Raw genomic sequence first — 12,345 nt, 5'->3', positions numbered from 1 at the left:
CTGCTTTCCAAATTGGCCGCACCAATTTGCAGTCCCACCAGCAATGTACAAGAGTACCCTTTTCCCCACATCCTCGCCAGCACTTGTTGTTGTTTGACTTCATAATGGTTGCCAATCTTACTGGAGTGAGATGGTATCTTAGGGTGGTTTTGATTTGCATTTCTCTGACTCCTAGAGATGGTGAGCATTTTTTCATGTACTTGTTGATTGATTGTATGTCCTCCTCTGAGAAGTGTCTGTTCAGGTCCTTGGCCCATTTGTTGATTGGGTTATTTGTTATCTTATTGTCTAATTTTTTGAGTTCTTTGTATACTCTGGATATTAGGGCTCTATCTGAAGTGTGAGGAGTAAAAATTTGTTCCCATGATGTAGGCTCCCTATTTACCTCTCTTATTGTTTCTCTTGCTGAGAAAAAAACTTTTTAGTTTAAGTAAGTCCCATTTGTTGATTCTTGTTATTAACTCTTGTGCTATGGGTGTCCTATTAAGGAATTTGGAGCCCGACCCCACAATATGTAGATCGGAGCCAACTTTTTCTTCTATCAGATGCAGAGTCTCTGATTTGATATCAAGCTCCTTGATACATTTTGAGTTAACTTTTGTGCATGGCGAGAGGAGGGGATTCAGTTTCATTTTGTTGCATATGGATTTCCAGTTTTCCCAACACCATTTGTTGAAGATGCTATCCTTCCTCCATTGCATGCTTTTAGCCCCTTTATCAAATATAAGATAGTTGTAACTTTGTGGATTAGTCTCTATGTCCTCTATTCTGTACCATTGGTCCACCCGCCTGTTTTGGTACCAGTACCATGCTGTTTTTGTTACTATTGCTCTGTAATATAGTTTGAAATGTGGAATCGCTATACCTCCTGATTCACACTTCCTGCTTAGCATTGGTTTTGCTATTTGGGTCTTTTATTTTTCCATATGAATTCCATGATTGCTTTGTCTATTTCTACAAGAAATGCTGTTGGGATTTTGATTGGCATTGCATTAAACCTATAGAGAACTTTTGGTAATATCGCCATTTTGATGATGTTAGTTCTGCATATCCATGAACAGGGTATATTTTTCCATCTTCTAAGATCTTTTTCTACTTCTCTTTTTAGGGTTCTGTAGTTTTCATTATATAAATCTTTCACCTCTTTTGTTAGGTTGATTCCCAAGTATTTCCTTTTTTTTGAGGATATTGTGAATGGAGTGTTTTTCCTCATTTCCGTTTCAGAAGTTTTGTCGCTGATATACAGAAATGCCTTTGATTTATGCGGGTTGATTTTATATCCTGCCACTTTGCTGAATTCATTTATTAGTTCTAGTAGTTTTTTTGTAGACCCTTTTGGGTCTTCTAGGTATATTATCATGTCACCCGCAAATAGTGATAATTTAAGTTCTTCTTTTCCTATTTTTATGCCTTTAATTTCTTTCATCTGTCTAATTGCTCTGGCCAGTGTTTCGAGAACTATATTGAATAGAAGTGGTGATAGAGGGCATCCCTGTCTTGTTCTAGATTTTAGAGGGAATGCCTTCAATTTTTCTCCATTCAGAATGATGCTAGCCTGAGGCTTAGCATAGATAGCTTTTACAATGTCGAGGTAAGTTCCTGTTATCCCTAGTTTTTCTAATGTTTTGAACATAAAGGGATGCTGTACTTTGTCGAATGCTTTTTCTGCGTCTATCGAGATGATCATATGGTTCTTATCTTTAAGTCTATTGATGTGGTGAATAACATTTATTGATTTCCGTATATTGAACCATCCTTGCATCCCAGGGATGAATCCTACTTGATCATGGTGCACAATTTTTTTGATGTGCCTTTGTATCCGATTCGCCAGAATTTTATTGAGGATTTTTGCATCTAGGTTCATCAGAAATATTGGTCTGTAGTTTTCTTTGTTTGAGGTGTCTTTGTCTGGTTTCGGAATCAGGGTGATGTTGGCCTCATAGAATGAATTTGGAAGAGCTCCCTCTTTTTCTATTTCCTGAAATAACTTGAAAAGTATTGGTATTAATTCTTCTTTAAAGGTTTTGTAAAACTCCGCTGTATACCCATCTGGTCCTGGGCTTTTCTTGGTTGGTAGTCTTTTGATTGCTTCTTCTATTTCATCCATTGATATTGGTCTGTTCAAATTGTGTGTATCCTCCTGACTCAGTCTGGGCAAATCATATGACTTAAGAAATTTATCGATGTCTTCACTATCTTCTATTTTATTGGAATATAGGTTTTCAAAATAATTTCTAATTGTCTTCTGTATTTCTGTAGCATCTGTTGTGATATTGCCTTTTTCATCCCGTATGCTAGTAATTTGAGTTCTCTCTCTTCTTCTCTTCATTAGCATGGCTAAGGGTCTGTCTATCTTATTTATTTTTTCGAAGAACCAACTTTTAGTTTTGTTAATTTTTTCAATAGTTTCTTTTGTTTCAATTTCGTTGATTTCCGCTCTGATTTTAATTATTTCTTGCCTTCTGCTGCATTTGCTGTTGTTTTGCTCTTCCTTTTCTAGGGCTTTGAGATGAAGTGTGAGCTCATTTATTTGTTGGTTTTTCCTTTTTTTGAGGAATGACCTCCAGGCGATGAATTTCCCTCTTAAAACTGCTTTCATTGTGTCCCATAGATTCCGATATGTTGTGTCTGTGTTTTCATTTATCTCTAAGAATTTTTTTATTTCCTCCTTTATGTCTTCTGTAACCCATTGATCATTCAGTAACATATTGTTCATTTTCCATGTGATGTAGGATTTTTTTCCTTCCTTCTTTTATCATTGATTTCCAGTTTCATTCCATTATGATCAGATAAAATGCATGGTATTATCTCCACCCCTGTATATTTACTGAGGGTTGCCCTATGGCATAATATATGGTCTATTTTTGAGAAGGATCCATGTGCTGCTGAGAAAAAAGTATATCCACTTGATGATGGTTGATATATTCTATATATGTCAGTTAAGTCTAGGTTATTGATTGTGATATTGAGTTCTATAGTTTCTTTATTCAACTTTTGTTTGGAGGATCTGTCCAATGGTGAGAGAGGTGTGTTGAAGTCACCCATAATTATTGTGTTGTGGTCTATTTGATTCTTGAACTTGAGGAGAATTTGTTTTATGAACGTCGCAGCACCATTATTTGGTGCATAAATATTGATAATTGTTATGTCTTGTTGGTGAATGGTTCCTTTTAACAGTATATAATTTCCTTCCTTATCCCTTTTGATTAACTTAGACTTGAAGTCGATTTTATTCGATATGAGGATGGCCACCCCTGCTTGCTTACGAGGACCGTGTGCATGGTATATTTTTTCCCAACCTTTCACCTTCAGCCTGTGTATGTCTTTTCCAATCAGATGTGTCTCCTGGAGGCAGCATATTGTTGGATTTGTTTTTTTAATCCATGTTACCAGCCTATGTCGCTTTATTGGAGAGTTTAAGCCATTAACGTTTAGAGTTACTATTGACAGATGGTTTGTACTTCCAGCCATGTTTGATTATTTATCTTTTCTTTAAAATTTAGTTTGTTTCTCCATAATTAGCTTTCCCCCCGCCCTCTGTCTTTACCGAGGCACTTCCCACTGATGGTTTTGGTTATTGTTTTTCATTTCTTCCTCATGCAGTGTTTTGCTCAAGACGCTTTGCAATGCTGGTTTTCTGGCTGCAAATTCTTTTAACTTTTGTTTATCATGAAAGATAAAGCTTAATTTTGCTGGATACAGAATTCTTGGTTGGCATCCATTGTCTTTCAGTGTTTGAAATACGTTGTTCCAGGATCTTCTCGCTTTCAGGTCTGTGATGAAAAATCCGTTGTTAACCTTATTGGTTTACCCCTGAATGTAATCTGCCTCCTTTCTCTTGTAGCTTTTAATATTTTCTCTTTGTTCTGTATATTGGATGTCTTCATAACAATGTGTCTTGGCGTTGGTCTACTGTGATTTTGTGTGCTCGGTGTCCTGTATGCATCTACAATTTGTATATCCGTTTTCTTTTTTATTTCTGGAAAGTTTTCTGTAATTATTTCATTCAGCAGGTTACTCATTCCCTTGGTTTGAATCTCTATACCTTCCTCTATCCCGATGATTCTTAAATTTCTTTTTTTTATGTTATCCCATATCTCTTGGATGTTTTTCTCGTGATTTTTTACCAGCCTTTCTGAGTTGGCTAGACTCTTTTCAAGATGATATATTTTGTCTTCATTATCTGATGTTCTGGCTTCTACCTGCTCCACTCTGTTAGTGATACTCTCATTTGAGTTTTTAATTTGGTTTATTATTTCCTTCATTTCTAGAATTATTGTTTGATTTTTTTATTATCTCTACCTCCTGATAAAGATGCTTAACTTCTTTTATCTGTTTATGTAATTCATTTTCAATGTGTTCTTTCACTGTTTGAATTTGCTGTCTCGTATCCTCTTTAAGGTTCCATTCCATCTGTCTAAGGTATTCCTTGAGTTCTTTATATGACCATTTTTCTGATGACTCTAGGTCCTCCTGAGTATTTAGGCTGTCCTGCATTGTTTGTACTCCTTTTCTTCCTTGCTTCTTCATGCTGCTCATGTTACTTCTTGTTCTGTTTGACTGCTGAGTTACTGTTACTCTTATAAATTTATTTGATGCTTGGGAGGAAAGATATTAGAAGGGAAGGAATAGGTCACTAAAGAGAATGAGAGTAAGCAGGTAGAATTCAAAGAAGGGGGATAAGAAAATTGAAATAAAAGACAAAAGAAAAAAAATAGCAAATAGAAAAAGAGAAAAAAAATTTTAAAAAAATAATAATAAAAAAATGAAAATGAAAATTTAAAAAATAACAATAATAAAATAAAAAATTAACAAAAAATTAGAAAAAAAAATTAAAAAACAACAACAAAAAAATGAAAATGAAAAAAAAATTAATAAATGCAGTCTTAGAGTTTGATTAACTTATCTTCCAGTAGGTGGAGCTGTGTCCACTGGGCCAAGCTTCTCCTCTCAATAGGTGGGAACCAATCACTGTGCAGCAGCTCTTCCTCCCAGACTGGGCGGGTCTCCAATCCTGAGTGCCTAGGGCCTTCTCTTGTGTCTAGTCACTTCCCCACTTTTCCTCAAGCCAGGCCCCACTCACCGGTGACGCTCACCACAATACTGGCTACACGCCAGGTCTGCTGCTCCTGGGAGCCCTGTTTTCATGAACGCCTGGGCACACTCTCCCTGTTTGCCATTCCCTCAGACCCTAAGTTTGTAGAGCTTGGGGCTGAGATCCCCCAGCGAATTTGCTTGCCCTCCGGTAGCAACGCCCCTGGTAGCTGGTGCAAGAGACCTCAGTTATCAGCACTGGTGGGAGCGGTAGCCGGGAGTTCCGCACCGCGAGTCCCGCGCCACTCCTGATTCCCTCAGTCTGGCTATCACGCTCACGGGACAGCTGGGAGGGGCCCTTAAGGTTTCCGCGCTGTGTGGAGAGGGATGGCTAGGGGATTACACACCTGTCGCCGCTGGTTTCAATGAAGTTATCTCCTCCGCCGCATTATGGTGACATCAGTTCTCTGCCATGGTGGTATCCCATGCAAATGGTGACAGTTCGTTCCCTTTGCCAGGTGACCAATGCAACGGGTGGGTCCTGACTGTCTCTCCCAAGCCCCGTTTCAAACCTGTGGCCACTGCCTATGAAGGCTCGGTTGGCTTTTACCTCCGTAAGTTCAGAAGGGCTGACCAGTTATTTCAGCCGGGTCGTTAGTGCTGAGTCACGGCAGTTTGGCTGCAAGAAGCAAGCGGACGGGAGCTTGAATGCAGCCGATCCAGGTTTGGTGTGTGTTCTGAGAGGCCCAGACTGTTCGCCCTAGATCCACGTCAGCTCAGCATTGCCTAGTGATCCTGAGCAAGCAGCATTTAGACAGTTTACGACTCCTTATGCCCGCGCAGCTGAAGAGGTCAGAGAGTTGATCTCTTGGCGCCCGTCGCCATGTTGGATCTCCTCTTTTTTGGTCTTTAATTGAGTTGAGCCTGATGCTGACTAGAAGTTGTAGCTATAATGCCTGTACTTTGGTGGCTAGGAATTCCCTCCCTAAATCCAGAAAGGAACGTCCACACACACAAGCCTTGGGTCATGGGGTGTGCCGAGGTACCACAGCCCCAGGTTGCCTTTTGTCTCCTTCCCAGACCATCATGATGTGCTTATTCCCCTTGGGAAATTCATTTGCAATACTCAAACATGCTCATATACTAGTGACCACTATGTATCCCTGCCAACTGACCTCATTACATGATAGAATTCCTGTTAACAATAATACAGAGGGGACTTTTCCCCCTGTGGCCTTCCCATGTTCTCAGACTTGCTGGCATAGGGTAGTTTGCTTAGCATGACTCTTCTCTGGTTTCAACCAGTAGCCTAACTTTGAGAATATAGAGTTATATACTCCTGTGTGTGCACACATATACTTTGCAGACAAATTAAGACCCAAGGTATCCTCATTAGAATAAGACATATTCCATGTTTGTATACATATGTTAAAATTGACTCTACTGTCATAAATAACTAAAAAAAATAAATTAATTTTATCACAAAAAAAACAATAGCTAAGTCTTCAAAGTCTGATGTTTTAATCTGTTTAAAACCTCAGTGGATATTCTTTGTTCTTGGCTTTTTAAAAAAATGGAATGAAAAGAATGAGGTTGCAATCTTCATATCACTGATAAGAAATAGTTGTTTATTTAGTTTTACCTAGGAATGTCACCCAATAGCTGGATGTCTCTGAAAAAGTTTCTTAACTTTCCTGGATAGGTTTTATAATATGTAATTGGATATAATACATTTGTCACAGGGCTATTGTAAGAATGAAAACTGTGTCATAAAAAAAGAAAAAAAAAATTAAAGTTATTATTCCAAGCTATTATTCCCTGTAAGGACACATATAGCCCACCAATCAAATAATGTACAAGCTCTCCCAATGAATAATAGTTATTAAGATGATATTTTATGAATCTGGAAAACCATATATTAATATGAATAATTGTATTCAATTATCACTGCTTAAAAAGATACTTACAGAGCCAAATAGTCATCTTGCAAAGCTGCTACATTTTCACGAATTATTGTTGAATAAATATTCCATATTGAGTTAAGCCTTTTTAATAAATACTGCTATAAGCCACAAAGAAAATATACAGTTAGTTCTGACTCAGAATACTACATTTTTATTGTATTTCTTTTTATTTAAAAAGATATTAATAGAGAAGTTACATATTTCTTCAGAAATTATCCTTATTTATTATTAAATGTATAATTGTTTTCTTTTTAACTTTTTGGGTTCAGTTCCTCTTACATAAAAGTGGTTTATAATAATGCTAATGTTGTAGCTTTATTGTGAGGATTGAGTAATATAATGTCTATGAGCACACTACCTGGCACATGGTCAGAACTCAGTAAATATTAGCTATAACTAACATTTAATATCAACCAAAACATTTCCATATGGAGAAAATATATAAAAATGTAAAACAACCTTTCTACCTTATCATTTCGATGCCAAGTGTACATATATACATACACATGTGTGTATATATATCATGTCTTTATATATAATAGAGTTTTTAAAGTTTTATAATATGTAAATGGATGTGATACATTTGCCACAGGTCTATCTTAAGGATATCATATCCTTATATACAATAAAGGTACCTTTATATGTAATAAAAATATTATATATATATATCATAGCCTTAATATATTTATATATATGTGTGTGTGTATATATATATATATATATATATATATATATATATACTTATTTGGTTTTGCCTAGGAACTATATCATATCTTCAAAGTAATGAGAACTGATTTATGCCCTGGACAATCTAAAGCCCCGAATTGAAATAAAGTTCTCTGAGCTTCCAGCTCATAAATACAAGATTATGAAAGTTAGACAATTAGTAACATATTCCTAAGAACAAACTAAATGTTAATCATTGAAATTCTCTGAAGATAAGTATTAATTTTTTTACTTCTTTACCCATAACCAAGCATTAGATGTTATCAATAAGCCAACTCAGTCCCCAAAACAGTGCCTTCTGCCACTGGCCACCACCCCTATGCTCCACTAAGTTCCCACTAGTACTTTTGATACTAAAAAAAATCAACATCTAGGACCTGAGATATTTGTAATGCCACCCACAGAATGACCCAGAAATGAACACACTTTTTGACTCGCTGTGGCCCCTAAATATCAAAAGGGTGGCTCCCTGGCTCTTGCTTTGATTATACAGGTGCCATCCCATAAGTGACTGTTATTTAGGATGTAGCAGTGAAAATTCTCCTCTTTATATTCTGTCATTGATGGTGGCATATCATTTCTTCATTCATTAATTTAATTTCCCACTTTTTCTTCCTAATATTAAAAACAACTACAAAACTTTTATTCTTTCTGGAATATATTCCTCTGATTTTAAGTGTTGATCTGGTAGATGAAAGTATTGCAATTATAAAAACAGGGCTGTTAAAAAGACCTTGTGTTTACTTAACAAACTCTTAGAGAAATACTTTCTAATAGATACTGTCCTTTTCTATATGAAAGAAGATGCATTATTTCCTTCAGTTCTGGTTTCTTAAAATACACTGTCACCTTACCAAGAATGAAGTACCCTTGCAAATTTCTCTCATACTTATCTCCTAGACCAGCTAAGAATAATCAGCTATTACTAAGAAGACTATAGCTACATGGAATGAATTGACAATTACTTTGGGAAAGAGCTGTCTTTCAGATGCTGGCTAGAATATGGAAAAAGGAAGAGAAAATTTATTTTAAAACTACATAACATGGGCTAAGACGTGGCTCTAAGTAGAATGCTTGCCTAGCATGTGCAAAGCCCTGGGCTTGATCCCTAGCACCAGAAAATAAAACTACATAACAAAGCATGAAATTACCTTTAATAATGGGTATGTATCATAGTCGTTCACATCAGAAACAAGATCCCTGGTTATCAAGTTTACCAAGACTTCATACCATACTATGATTTCATCTTCTTCAGCAAGGTACTTGGTTAAATCAAGTGCTGTTTCAATCTCAATATAATTGCTTCTGTTTGGTTTAAAAAAAACACACACACAGACACACACTTTCAAAAAACCTTCACCTGCTAAATGATTTGTACTGATTCCATATTTGTTCCGTGCTTCAATGCCTGACTTCAATAAGGTGTGTGAATAAATCAAAAGGCAAGAAGGTTACTTAAGATTCCATGTTACTAGTAAAATGAAACACAAGAAGTGTTGCCAGACTTTCCATTTCAATCTAGTACATTCATGCATCCAAACTGGAAGCTGTAGAAAGTCCAGGCCAAATGTTGGCTCAATTATTGGGCAAGAGAATATTAGATATCTATTGTGTGTTTTTATGAGAGTATATTTTCTATTCAATATATATAAAGTCATTATCTAATGCTCTGTCAGCTGCCAGTGGGCAATAATCCATAAGACCCTACGCTTGCCCACTGTTAAGAGCATTGGTGAGGAGCAGAAACTTGCTATTAGGTCCCGGGACAGGTGATGAATACCATAAAGTGGCAAAGAAAGAAGCATTCGCATGGAAAGGGGGAAATATGAAAAGAGAGGACAGTCAGAGAAGGCCTCATGGCTTTTTGGAAGAACTTGAGAAAACCACTGAAGGATGGGTAGAATTAAAATGGACAGAGAGAAGGAAGAAGACAGCCCAGGACAAAAGTAACATGGGAATTAGTGTGATGGGCAGACCAACCTAACAGAGGGAGGGAATTTCCTCTATGTGTGGTGAGAGGTGGAAACTAATAGGTGAGGTGGTTCAAACCCTCGAAGACCCTTGAATGTCAGAATGAAGAGCTTAGGTTTGGTGGGAAAGCACTGTCAATATTTAAGTAACTGGGGTAACATGATGCAATTGATGCCTAAAAATTTCACTGCTGCAGTGCTGACAAAGACAGAATGAAAAATTCAAAAGAACTAAAGGCCTAGAGCCTAATGAAATAGGTCCTAATGCAATAGGCCAGGCAAAAGATGCCAAAAATTTTACTTAGCATGAAGCAACTAAAGTTGTAAGGTAATAATCCAAAGGACACAACAAGAATGAATAAATAATACATACAGACCTGTGAAACATGAGAGCTGGAGAGCCAAAAGGAGAATATCTGTTAGGTTTCTAGTTTGAGTAATGAGAATAGTGGTATTCTTGACACAGGCATAGAAATTGATAGCAAGAGCATTTTGGAGATAGAAATAAAGTTCAGTGTTTAAATGACTAAAGGATAAACATAAGACAGGAGGAAAGCAAAGTTGATGTGTCAATTTAGAGCATTTATTAATCATCATATACCATCTGGGTACTGTACATATATAAAATGGTCACTGAAATCATAAGAATGAATGAGCTATCCAAAGGAAAAGGAAGAAGATGACATAACCATGATTGGGCTTCAGTATGCTCACAGCAATAGGAAAAAGCAAAGTCAATACATGAGGAGAATTGGGTTTGCAAGTGGAGTCTCAGGAAGCTGAAAAGTTTTTAGGAAGTTGTAGTCAACAGTATCAAAGTCAGGGTGTCCTCAAAGAAGGTTTTCAGAAAGGTTTTGCATAAGGAAATTAGCTGCAAGTCACAGAGGGAAAAAGCAGCAAAGACATGACATCCTCAAGAAATATGACAGGACAAAGACACAGAGCATGCTAGATAACTTACTACATTATAACCCTTAATTTTATTGCATGGAAATTTTAAATCTGTAACATATATTAATTAATTTACCTGGTTAAATACTTAGCAGTGCATCTTAATTACTCTGAATAAATATATTTAAAGTCAATAATTCTGCAATGCATTAATATACAAGCTAGATCTCATTAAAATTATACCTATAGTCATCACCTTTGGGTAAAGAAATGACTTCGAAATCTCAATTGATAGCCTATTTATTTTCAGCAACTCTTTCTGCTGTAAAATTCCAATATGACCACAGAAGTTGAAACTAATTCTAATCAGTTAAGTCATGTGTATACTAAAGAATAAACTCTTTGCAATGAGGCTATTATTTTTTATGAATTTTAGGTATACTCTAAAACAACTATGAGAGAAGTAAACATACTCACTTAGACAAGGAAAAAGCATCGTCAATCAACTGCAGTCTGTGAATAACAGGAATGGCCTGCAGAATAAGACCCAAATAGGTGAAGGGAAAGATGAGAACACTTTTAATAAAATATTTTTTTAAAAAATAACATTTTAAATATCATTGCTGCCTCCAAAGTATTTTCACATGAATTATCTCATCCACAAAGTAATTGCTAAGGACAATCCCCATCATTTATTCATTATACATCTATTTTTGATAAATGATCCCTCTGGACATCAATCATAATGTTAAAATATAGCAGAGAATTTTGCCAAAGTACTCCCTAAACATACCACATTAAAAAATAATAAAAAGGTAGCCATATTTAAAAGGCCTCTCTAAAAACAGAAAGCATACAATAAATTGTAATACAGTGTCCAAATTATGTTCAGGTGAGTTTTTGGCATGGGAGGACTTAAATAAATATTATTTCACACCACTTTGGTAATACCAAGGTATTCTGTCTTTTTAAGATTTTACTGATGTGTCACATAGCACCAACAGAGTCCCTTATATACATGAAAAGGTTGGTACCTTTGGCACTAACTGGTTAGCTTTTGTCCAAATTCCTTGGCATTACCAGGTCACAGGACTCTGAACTCAGCTTCAATACCCTCCAGGTGCCCAAAGCCTCCTACATCATTCCTTAAACATCTCCCAGCTCTTTGGCATATTTGGTCCTAGAAAATTTATCTTCACAACATTCCTCTGAGCATCAGAGCAAGCCAAGTTAAATTCTTCCCTCAGTAATAGTCTCATCACTTTTCTAGCAGCATTAATACTTATATTTTCTAGATGAATACTAATACTACAAAGTAGGATTTATTTGCTCACCAATTATTTTGTAGAAAGAATTTACCTCCATTTATCCATAAGTAAATCTATTACGGTTTCAAGAAATTATTGCTAAAATTACATAACCTAGTATTTTGTGTTGTAAAGTGCCCTTAGAAACTAATAAGAATTTAGCCACTTTGATAAAGATTTTTAAAGAAGATATTATTTTAAGTGGATTTTGTAAGTTTATTTAAAATCTTATTTAAAAAAAAAGTACTGCAGGGTGTGCAGGCACATGCTTGTAATCCTAGAGACTCGGGAAGCTGAGGCAGGAGGATCTCAAGTTAAAGGCCAGCCTCAGCAACTTAGCAAGACCCTCAGCAACTTAGTGAGATCCTGTCTCAAAGTAAAAATATTCTTAAAAAATGACTGGGGAATGTAGCTCAATGATAGACTGACTCTGGGTTGAATCCCCAATATACA

General features: G+C 36.2%; 1 protein-coding gene across 1 annotated transcript in view; it reads right to left on the bottom strand.

Annotated features, from left to right (window-relative positions):
- Lvrn (laeverin) overlaps positions 1 to 12,345 on the bottom strand; it is an 85,551-nt gene that overhangs the window by 18,309 nt on the left and 54,897 nt on the right. Inside the window, exons 13-15 of the mRNA XM_027941124.2 lie at positions 11,063 to 11,118; positions 8,876 to 9,029; positions 7,002 to 7,096 (exon numbers count right to left, since the gene is read on the bottom strand). Of these exons, the coding sequence (XP_027796925.2) occupies positions 7,002 to 7,096; positions 8,876 to 9,029; positions 11,063 to 11,118 (305 nt within the window). The remainder of the gene's footprint in view (positions 1 to 7,001; positions 7,097 to 8,875; positions 9,030 to 11,062; positions 11,119 to 12,345) is intronic.

This window comes from Marmota flaviventris, chromosome 5 (assembly GCF_047511675.1).
Source record: "Marmota flaviventris isolate mMarFla1 chromosome 5, mMarFla1.hap1, whole genome shotgun sequence".
NCBI lineage: Eukaryota > Metazoa > Chordata > Mammalia > Rodentia > Sciuridae > Marmota > Marmota flaviventris.
The sequence above is the reverse complement of the archived record's forward strand: the minus strand, read 5'-3'. Positions and strand labels throughout refer to the sequence as shown.